Source organism: Limanda limanda, chromosome 4 (assembly GCF_963576545.1).
Source record: "Limanda limanda chromosome 4, fLimLim1.1, whole genome shotgun sequence".
NCBI lineage: Eukaryota > Metazoa > Chordata > Actinopteri > Pleuronectiformes > Pleuronectidae > Limanda > Limanda limanda.
Genome location: NC_083639.1, coordinates 31,917,809 through 31,929,060, shown reverse-complemented (window position 1 = coordinate 31,929,060; position 11,252 = coordinate 31,917,809). Strand labels below are relative to the sequence as shown.

Below are 11,252 nucleotides of genomic sequence, written 5' to 3'. Positions count from 1 at the left end.
AAATGGAAGTTTGATCTTCTTACTAATTTAAATTTGAGCTGAATATCAGGGACGTGAAAACAATCTGACTTTATGATTCTTTATAATGGGACCGTCCCTCACATTCAGAAGCTGAGGAATATTTATGAAGCTCTGCATTGTTCATTAATATCCGTATTAATGACCTGTGAGTTTTGAAAGGCTGGTTCTGGTGTTTGATGTGGAGCTGCACAGACGTTCACACTGAAGAACAGACGTTCCTGAAGGAACCTCGACGTCCAGAGAACCAAACGTTCAGAACTCACAGAACTCTGAACCTTCAGAGAGGCTCCTGTGGTTTATTATGTAGTTATTAATATCACCTCATTGCCATGATTCATCATCTGCTGCCACACGTGCTGACGAGTCGTCCCTCTGCGCTCGGAGACCAACACAGACAGATCTTTACTTCCTGTTGGACTGGTCTCTCAGGGACAGGCTTTCAAACGTCTTGTCTCTGTGGTGTTTGTGTTGTGAGCTTGTTATGGAAATTTCTATACCAAGGACAAGCAAAACAATTATCAATCTGGAAGTTTAATTCAACAACTGCAGTCGTGGCTCAAAGCTCATAACATGGTGAAAGTTATGAGAGAATGTCTCAGAGCCAAGGGAAAGACACATATGTATTCTAGACTAGCCCCTCCTCACACAGGAGAAGAAGGTTTGTCCAATCAGCTCCATGGATGTCCTGACAGAATGGTCAGACACATGGTCTCCATCAATATACAAGTGATCTGCTTTGAAGTCTACAAGACAATGACATGTGGATGTGCTCAGACGCTCTGAGAGACTCTGGTGTGAAAACATCTTCCTCTCAGACCTGACGTCTCTGGCAGTCACACCTCAGAGCCCTTGAAGCCTCCTGCTGCAAACACTTGATTGGCCCCTGCTGTGAAACCTTTTGTTTACACTGTATAGAGGAAGCCACATCGGAAGGCTTCCAGAAGCAATATACATAGTGTTACCTTGAGTCACAACTCTGACTATGAGTCTTAACACAAAAACACGTTTGTCATTACTATATATTTGTCTGTTCTTTCATTAAACATATCTAATACAGAAATTCCCATCACAATTCCTCCCTTTTGATCCTTATGGGCTCAACATCTTTATAACATCTCATCATTTAGATTAGGAATAGTCCAGGATATATGAATTTCAGAAATTGAACATAATGTCCAATCATAGACTTAATTAAGGAAGTAACATTAGTCTTAGCGCAAAAAACAAAACAACAGAGTTACACAATTGAAAATAATCAGTTTCAACAAACTTCAATAACATATTTTGCAATTATTCAAAATAAGCCATGACCATTAATTCCAACCCCTCAGGAATCTGTGTGCTTGTTCTTTCTCTGGACAATAGATCATTTTACTTTGCATCATATTGTCAAAATGTTCACTGTGTTTGTGTCACATTTCGTCCTGATTGTGTGTCGAACACCTCCTTCAGCTGACGAACATCTTGTTTCAGAGCCATCCTGTAGATGCAAAAGTCCCATTCCTGAAGTCCTTGACAATGGGAGAACGTTGAAAACCCCAGCCCCCCTTCAAAGAGGCTTATCTCTTCACTCCAAAGCAAATTCATCTGTGTGTTTGTTCTCACAGTGCCCCCCCGTGGGACGAGCCCTCCAAACCCTTTCTTGTTGAGACACTCACATTGTGGAATTCTTATCTCACTCACTGCGGTTACATGTGTCCGATTGAAACTCGATTTCTGGCGTTGTCCGGTTTCAATCGAAGATCCATTTCATGTAACTCCACAAATCTAGATTTCTTGTGTCCGACTGAAGTCAGATAACCACCCCAAGATAAGTAGATCGGATTTGGCTGTATATCGGACAACGCGCGCATGTAACTCTGGAAGCTAGACAACAACTGGAGAAGACGTCTTTGCGCATGCTTGAGATCCTGCCCCCCCCCTCCCTCCCTCCCTGGCCGTGACCCGGACCATTCTAATCAAATGCGCCGTTCGCATTCGCAGTACTCCTAGAGTAAACTTGCACAACATCATGTAGAGGGACGTAGCTTCACCTTGCTCTCGGTTCGTCATCTTTCTCGCATGCTGAGTTGAAGGCTGTTGTTGTTTTTGTTGGTAGTCACCACTAGCTGTAATAAAAACAGCGCCACCTATCGTAGCGGGGTATGAAATGCTTTCGGACAAGAGTCGGATTTCTCAGTGTCATGTACCCTGAGATAGAGCAGTTAACCCCCCATGGATAGAGAAACCGGGCTTCAGCCGAAATCGGGTTTATGCCATCATGTAAACGTAGTGACTCACAATGAATTGAATCTTGTAAATGAGCTTCGGTCTTAAGGATCCATTATGCTTCTACGTATCCGTTTCGCAGAGAGGGACGCACGGATAGCAGAGAGTCTTTTTGATTTATGCCTTTCAGACGACAATCCGTCTGGAAACAATTCACCGCCAAACAGTAGGTGGCGCAACTGAAGACGAACTCAGAGAAGCCTACCCCATTTCTGGGAAGAAGAAGTCCACGTGTGTTTGTTTACCTCTGTCGGCTGGCCTCCCACACACTGAACCATGGCAACTAACAGAACTAAATCAAGTGACACCCAGCGGGTCAAAATGCTGATGTTATCGTTTCTTAGCGCAGCGGTTCCCCGGTCTTGTTTCCCAACTGTGTTGCTGATTCCACTAGCGCCCTTGAAAGCTCGTTATAACCGTATGTGACCGTGCACACATGTCTTCAGTGCTCTACCGAGCCACCGTCAGCCGGACAACTCCGCTGGCTTAACACACGCGTCACATTAATCGTAGAATCGTAGTTGTGTTTGGGTTTGTTGTGACACAGGGAAGGAAGCAGGAAGTTTGAGGTCCGGAAAAATTCGTCATACGGAAATGACGTCGTTCACGGACCAATCACAGCCAAGGGCTGTCCGTTGGGTCTCCGAAATAAACACGGACAGTTAGAAAAATCAGAGAATCAGAATCAGAATCAGAATTATTTTATTTGCCAGGTATGTTTGCACATACAGGAAATTGCCTCGGTGTCATTGGTGCACTACTTTTGAACATAAAAAAACAATATAGGTGCACGAAAAGCTGTCTGAGGCGCTCGGAGAGGGCGTTTCTCTGTCCATTTCTGTCCGTGTCATAAAAAACGGAGAAGTATATATCGGCCTTCAGTTGTCGTCATGAGTTCTCCAGGCTTTGTCAGTTCCTCAAGAAAGTCAAACATGAGTTCTCATTTTGTTCTGACTTAGATGCTCAGGAATTTGTGTTGTTCCTCCTGCCAAAGTAACACATGTAACGTGTCGGTGGCAGGAAGATGATGAGAGCATTCGTGAGCAGGGAAAACATCTTTTTCCCTCGAATGCTTCTTAGTCGTCTCATCATGTGTCGTTGTTCTCCTGTTGGTGCGGTTGTGTCAGCAGTGACCCTCTTCAATGTGTTGCCTCTTCTTGCAACACCAAACAATTGAAGACTGGAGGCCCACGCACTGGCACAAAGCACTCTCCGTCCTGTAGAATCCACCCTTGGCTCTGGAAATCCTCCTGCGATGGCCTGCAGGTCTCCAGGTTGACCTCTGCGTCCTTCACTGTCATCTGTGTTGTGAGAGGCACTTGGCTTGCACTCGTTTCATGGACGTCCTCGTCCAGTCTTTCATCCTCACGTCCTTAAACACAATCAAGTCTCCTGGTTTCAGGTCACACATTCCTCTTACCATGGATTTAGGTAGACTCTCCTTCGTCTGCCTGTGGATTTTCAGGGGACAGGTTTACACAATATCTACCAGTTTGTTTTTCAATGTGTTGTTATGTTTTTTTACTTCCGTCTCTCTCCACTGTCCCATCCCTGGTGGGATGTTAGGCACGACGTTGCTTTGTGTTGATACCCATACTCACCAGCATCATTAAAGCTGTGCTTACAAATGGGGTACGATTCCAGAAGCAATATACATAGTGTTACCTTGAGTCACAACTCTGACTATGAGTCTTAACACAAAAACAAATTTGTCATTACTATATACTTGTCTGTTCTTTCATTAAACATATCTTATACAGAAATTCCCATCACAAGCTCCGGAGACGTGGAGGGACATGAGTCCTTCAGTCCAGTCCAACCACAGTTCAGTATCAGAGTCCAGAGCCGGAGGAGACAGTGTCCTCTGTTGTGCAATAAGAGTAGACTTGACGTTGGCTAATTATTAATAATCATGAAATATGATTATTAAAATAATAAAAGATTATTTATTAAAAATAATTTAAAAAATGATAAGGCCATCGTAGAGGGGCACCACCCTGGTTACAGGGACCAACGAAATCAAGCTATAAATATCAGTCTCATATGATACATATTAAATTAATAATCTCAATAGTTAATATTATTGATTATTTCTTAAACAATGAAGGGTTTTCGAGTTCAAGCACAGGCTATCGTAATCCAGCTGTATTCACACACATATGCACAAATAATCACAGCCTACAGATACTTTAATTACAAAAGTATTTATTAAAAAGGGGAAATAAAGTTAATGCTATTTAATGATTCATCATTTTAACAAACTCCAATATTTCAAAGATAAACACAGCAGCAGCACTTATCACAATTCAGAAAATAGATGTAAAACCTGCGGTCTACCTATGTATGTCTGTCTCTGTGTGTGTGTGTGTCTGTGTCAAAGTGTCTCTCTGTGTGTGTGTGTCTATGTGTGTGTGTGTGAAATAAAGTTAGTGTTATTTAATGATTCATCATCTTAACAAAACTCCCATATTTCAAAAATCACAACAGCAGCAGCATTTATTACAATTTAGAAAAACACATGTATTCATCTATGTGTATCTGTGTGTGTCTATCAAAGTGTGTGTGTGTGTGTGTGTGTGAGAGAGAGAGAGAGAGAGAGACAAAGAAGGGGGGCGTGGCGATGACGCAGTCACGTGGTGACGTCACATCTGACCGGAAACCGGAAGTGGCGGCTCGGAGTAGCCGGCTCGTCACGGCTAAAACAATGAAGAAACACGGAGGTTCCGCAAGCAAATACCCTCAAGTATTAAAACAATACGCTACGTATTAAACTAACATCTGCCCAGACAGTTTCGCCTCTTACTGTGACCGTGGTTTCGTTGGGTGCATGCGCGTTCCGCGCGGATATCCCGGAAGTCCAGTGAACAATGTCTTGGCTCCCGTGAGCACCGCAGCTGGGCCGAACCGGAGCGGATCAGTCATGCTCCGTGGCGGGATGAGGCTTCGTCTTCTTCTGCAGCAGCGATGTGCGGCTGCGTGGAGCCGGTCGAAGATCGTGTAGGAAAAAGAATCGTCTCGCGAGTGAGATTCCTGTTTGGTCTTTTCAAGTTAAAACAGCAAAAAGTCCTATCAAAATAAAATGTCGACTGAGATAACAGATTAAAGGAAATGAAATGAAATGAAGAAAACAAACGTCTAAACGCCTCCTTAGTTATTGAGTCGGCCTCGGAAGGTCTGATACAACTTGAGCAGTGGAGTTAAAAAAAAAAGATTTCTGTGGGTTAAGGGGTTTTGTTCTACCTGAGAGGTCCAGCCTCTTCAGGAAGTGGTCATGGGCCTCAGTTGGCTCTCAGCCAATGAGAATGTCAGGGTTCCGACCTTAGTGGGCGGGGATTCAACCTCAGTGGGCGTTTCAGGATCCCAGTGGGGGTCCCTGAAGGACACCCGAGATGCCCCCCCTGCTGGGCGAGGCTCCAGGCTGTCTGAAGAATGTGTGGATGCAAAGCAGAAACCGGTCGGACTGGTTTCGGGATGGCCAACAGGCCGCAGTATTATTGCTCCCCTTTGTTTGGAGGTCAGATCTCAGGACTTCACCCCCAACACCTCTCTTCAGACTCTGTGGACCCTCGGGACAGAGCGTCATGGATCCTCACGCTGGTTTGACTTGTGTCTCTCTCTGTTCCAGACGTACGCGGTGCAGAGCCACTACGGCGTCCCACACTCTGAGGTGAGGACACACTGCAGGGACCTTTCTACTGTTTCACATTCTCAACCATATGAGGAGTTATTATTTAGTCCTTAAATCACGTCCGTCTTGTTTCTCAGTTGGTGAAACTCCAGCAGCTGTCCATGCAGCAGCAGGGCCACGCCCCCATCAGCCAATCAGCTGCTCAAGTTCTGCCTGGTACACACACACACACATACACACACACACACACACACACACACACACACACACACACACACAAAAGTGAGAGAGAAAGAAGAAACTGTGAATCTTTTTTATTTAGATTATCATGAGAGTTAAATGAATCCTGAAAGGTGTCAGTGGTCCCCCCCCACAGAGGTCAGAGGTCACGATCTCTGCAGCCGTGGAGCTGACAGGACGTCGTGTTCAGGGACAATCTGAATATTTACTGTCACACACGACTGGAGCGTGCTCGTCATCAAACGCACAACACGCTTAGAAAAGAAAAATAACACAAACGTCATTTAAAACATCCGATGAGTTTTTATTAATTCAGTCTCAGTGAAGTGATGAATATATTTTTGCTCTTTTTATCTTTGTCTTTATTTATTCTCTCCCTCTCCCTCCCCCCTCTTACCCCTCTCTCTCTCCCACCTCTCTCCCTCCCCCCCCCCCAGGGGGCATGGAAGCCAGTTGTCAGACCACCTCTCAGGAGCTTCTCATTCCAAACGACGTGAGTATAAAGTATAAATGTCACACTTTATATATAAGTTCTCTTCTTCCCTGTTAACCAGCTCCTCATTAGTTGTTATAAAGCTCATTAGATTGATTTGTATATTACATATTTATATTTGACCTCAGACTCACACACAGACGACAAAGAGTCACAACACAAATGATTCCCTGTCCCAGTGTTTTCTGATCCACGTGAGGAAACTTCTCATCTGTGAGCTTCAGTGTGAAAGCTGCTGGCAGCCAATCAGGCGACAGGACTCTGTCACCTGACTCGATCCACTCAGAGGAACCAGCTGAAGTCTCCAGACGCTTCAGTTAAACTGTTCAGGGACATTTTACACACTTCACGCTCAACAACTTCCTGTTCCACTTCCTCTGCTCATTCACAGCTTTCATCAGACACGTTTATCCAGGGTGCAAATCTCACAGAGGTTTTTTAAGACTCATTGAACAGAGGATTATAAAACAACTGCTGAACTCATGAAATGAAGCAGAAAAATTTCATTTCTGCTGAGGCGGCGTTTAGCTCCAAAACCCTTCTCGCGGCCCTAAGCACTGGAACACAAAGAACCCTGAAATGAACCGGAAGTAGCCGGCTCGCCGCGGCTAAACAATGAAACACAGAGGTCTCACAAACAAATACACTTAAATAAAGACAATGCTAAGTATTAGAACTAGTCTCTGCCCAGACAATTTTGCCTCTTACTGCGACTGTGGTTTCGTGGGGTGCGTGCGCGTTCCGCGCGAATATCCCGGAAGTCCAGTGAATAAATCTCGTGGCCTCTCAAGCGGTTCTCCAGTGGTTCTCGTGGGGACAAGGAGCCCGGCCGCTGGGCCGGAAAGGGAGCGGATCTTCTCGTTCTGCCTCGAATGGAATGAACGTCGCGCTTCTGCAGGGAACGGCTGTTTGTAGCCGTTTGTGGATCGCAAGTAAACTTCCTGTTTCGGTCTTTCACGTTAAATAAAAAAGTTCCTATCAAAATAAAAACTCAGACTGAGATAAAAGAGAGGAAATAAAATGATTTGAAACAAACGTTTTTGATTCGCCCCCTTTAGCAGCTAGGACATCTGGAAAGACCCAGTGGGTCTTGTTTGAAGTCTTTAAGCAGGGAAATGAGGAAATGGCTGAAACAAAAGTGGTAATCGCCTCCTTTAGTTACTGGGTTATCTGGTCAGGCCTGGAGAGGTCTGGTTACAACGTCAGCGTTTTTTGTGAGTTCAGCTGTTTTGTTCCACCTGAGGAGCTCCTGCCTCCTCAGGAAGTGGTCATGGGCTTCAGTTGGCTCACAGCCAATGAGATGTCAGGGTTACAACCTTAGTGGGTGGGGATTTCAACCTCAGTGGGCGTTTTAGGGTCACAGTTGGGGTTCTCTTGAGGGAGAGGCTCCACGTTGTCTGAGGAATGTTGTGGATTCAAAGCAGAAACCGGTAACACTGGTTTCAGGTTGACCAACAGGCCGCAGTTTTATTGCCCTTTGTCTGACGGTCAGCACTCAGGAGTCTCCCCCCCAACACTATTATGCAGCAGGACTGATTGATATGTATGCTAATCACTCGTTAGATGTAAAACAGACATTTCATTGAGACCCCAAGGAACCATATCAACTTGTGGTAAAATAATAATATGTCCCCTTTACACATCTTCTCCTTTGTCTCCGCCTCCTCGCAGCTGATTGGCTCCATCATCGGTCGTCAGGGCAACAAGATTAACGAGATCCGTCAGGTTTCCGGAGCTCAGATAAAGATCGGCAGTCAGCTGGACGGCACCAGCGATCGTCACGTCACCATCAGCGGCACGCCCATCGCCATCAACCTGGCCCAGTACCTGATCACTTCATGGTGAGTTTACAAACTGGTTTCAACTGGTTTCCAGCTGCTGCAGAACCGACCCACTGGATGGTGAGAAGATGGGTCTCCAGTTGGATTTGTTGCGTCTCCCACACGTTGAGCTTCTTTGTTCCTCAGTGTTTGATCCCAACCATCGTCCAACCAGCATCAGCCTCTGGGTTCCAGACTCTTCTGCCCAGTGTTCCCAGTGCAACGTTTCTCCAGCACCACACAGACTGGGATGCTTCTTCTACTGGTTCTGCTCTCAGTTCATCTGACAGCTGATTCAGTTTAATGTTCAAAAGGTTATGAATATATTGATTTCTACATGTGATCAACAGACTGGGACGTATGAAGATGTTTGTTTTACTTCTTCTTCTTCATCATCTCTGACAAACCTTCATCCTAACGTCCGTACGATGGTTGTGTCCCCTCCTCCCTCAGACCCCCCCCACCAAGCCATCACCCCAACTTACACAGCATCCCCCCATCCGTACAGCGCCCCCCCGACAATAATCTGTTGCAACCTCCAGTAAAACTTGGTTTTATGATTTCACTTCTTTCATTTTGATTCTAAAATCCTCTTTGTTTTTCTCTATGATTTAGTTTTTGATTTTTTTAACATGTCTTTGGTTTAAACCTCTAACCCTTCTCCATCCACCCCCCCTTCTCCATCCACCCCCCTGTACCGCTCTCCCCTCCCTCCCTCCCTCCCTCCCTCCCTCCTTCCTCCCTCCCTCCCTTCCTCCCTCCCTCCCTCCCTCCCTCCCTCCCTCCCTCCCTCCCTCCCTCCCTCCCTCCCTCCCTCCCTCCCTCCCTCCCTCCCTCCCCTCCTCCAGTTTAGAGACGGCCAAATCCACGGCCCAGTCCTCCTCCATGCCGTCTCCCGTTGACCTGACCATGAGCTTCACCCAGCCCGCTGCCCCCCCCGCCTCCTCCTCCTCCTCTTCGTCCTCCTCATCCTCCCCCCTGGCAGCGATGGGCGCCTCGATGCCCCTCCCTCCCCTCCTGGGGTCTCCCTACGCCTTCCCCCTCTCCAGCCTCCTTGGAGTGAAGCCCCTCCCCTACCTGGCCCTCTCCAGCCCTGCTGCCTCAGCGGCGGCCATCGGGGGGGCCTTGTTACCAGGCTCGATGCAGACGGCGGCGGCGGCAGCCGTCCCGGTGCAGGCTCATGCGGCGGCGGCCCTGGCGTCCTACACGGCCAAGATCTGGTCCTCAGCCAACGGGATGAAGAAGCCGGAGAGACAGAAGTTTGCTCCGTACTGAAGAGGAGAGGAAACCTCACTGAGGGATCTGGGCTCAGACTGAGGGCAGCTTCACTTCCCTTGGCTCTCTTCATCACTCTCTGGTGCACTTTCTCACTCTCTCACTTGTCTGTCTTTGTCCCTTTCTTCCACTTGTCTTGTGTCTCTGTGGAAGTGGGATCACTGGAAGACGTTTGTCTCTGATAAAGTCTCAATGTAGTGGGGGTGCAGGAAGTGAGGCTGTTGAACCAGGTGATGCTGTTTCCGGCTCAGAGGGACTGATCCCACCGAACAGCTCAGAGTTCACATGTGGTTGGTTTGTTGTTGAAGAGCAGCTCCTCTTACTCAGAGATCCTTTCACAATAAAAGCCTCCCTCTGGGTTCCTGGTGGAGGCTTTTATTGTGAAGCAGCAGAAGATGAGCCCGACCTGCTCGTCAGCCAGAAAATAATGAAACTAGGAAATGTGGAGAAACCAAAGATTTAAGCAATGGAAGCATTCAGGTTTATTTTTAACTGTAAAATGACCCAACAGTTAAAATCTTGTCACAAAACAATCAGTGGTTATCACGTTTTCTTTGTGAAACTCTCAGATATCGGCCTCAGAAACCCTGCAGGCTTCTAAAGGAACTGCACTCTGACTCATCTGAAACGAGCAAACCTCAGAGATTCAGGATGAAGGCTTTTAGAAACAGAAGAGACGGATGTGAAGACATTTACTGTCGTTCTGTGCTCAACACATGTTAATGCACACGTGGGAAAATCTGCTGACCAATCAGAGCAGACCATCGGGGGGGTGTTGAAGAGACAGTGTTTGAGACAGAGGCTGAGGAGAGGACGCTGAGCATTAGAGCATCAACACATTTCTGAAACAGGGAAAATATACATTTAGGAGATAAAATGTGTTGTTACATAACTTTTGAGTTTAGTGTTTTAATCTTTAATGTTATTAAAGTTATGTGTTGTTTTCATTTAGAGACACAAACCCTCTGTTTGATTTAATGAGACAAATCTGATTCAGTAGAATCCCAGCTTCCTCTTCCTTCACATCCAAGTGTTCCACTGATCCCACTTCCCACGTCTCACTGAACTCTTTCTGCGTGACGCTGCCCTCGTCCCACGATCTGATGATTCTGAGCTTCCAGGTGATTTGGGCCACGAAGCCTCTAAAAGCCATAAAGACTTTTCAGCTTTTCTCCTTTATTCTACTGTGTACTCACATATTTATTGACTCATATGAAATATTCCCTCAGAGAATTTATATCACTGGTCACTAACACTGAGCTGAACGACTCGGCTTTTGTATACAATGATGTCGACTTGTATAAAACTACTTCCTGTCTGCTTCCTGTCTCTTTTTTATTTCTTTAGTTTGTTGTAAAGAGTTTTTTAAAACAAATTTTAAAAGTTCTCTTTCTGTGTCAACAGTCTGTTTTTGTTTTCATTCTCAGTTCTTAATTTCAAATGTGTTGTTTAAATTATTTTTTTAACTTATTAAAGGAGTATTACATTTACAGTTTTAGAAACAAAC

The 11,252-nt window shown here is 45.9% G+C and overlaps 1 protein-coding gene across 1 annotated transcript in view; it reads left to right on the top strand.

Annotated features, from left to right (window-relative positions):
* The window catches only part of pcbp4 (poly(rC) binding protein 4), a 24,772-nt gene extending 15,027 nt beyond the window's left edge, over positions 1 to 9,745 (top strand). Inside the window, exons 9-13 of the mRNA XM_061070190.1 lie at positions 5,915 to 5,956; positions 6,055 to 6,133; positions 6,595 to 6,650; positions 8,322 to 8,491; positions 9,319 to 9,745. Coding sequence (XP_060926173.1) covers positions 5,915 to 5,956; positions 6,055 to 6,133; positions 6,595 to 6,650; positions 8,322 to 8,491; positions 9,319 to 9,745 — 774 coding nt within the window. The remainder of the gene's footprint in view (positions 1 to 5,914; positions 5,957 to 6,054; positions 6,134 to 6,594; positions 6,651 to 8,321; positions 8,492 to 9,318) is intronic.
* Positions 9,746 to 11,252: the final 1,507 nt, after the last annotated feature.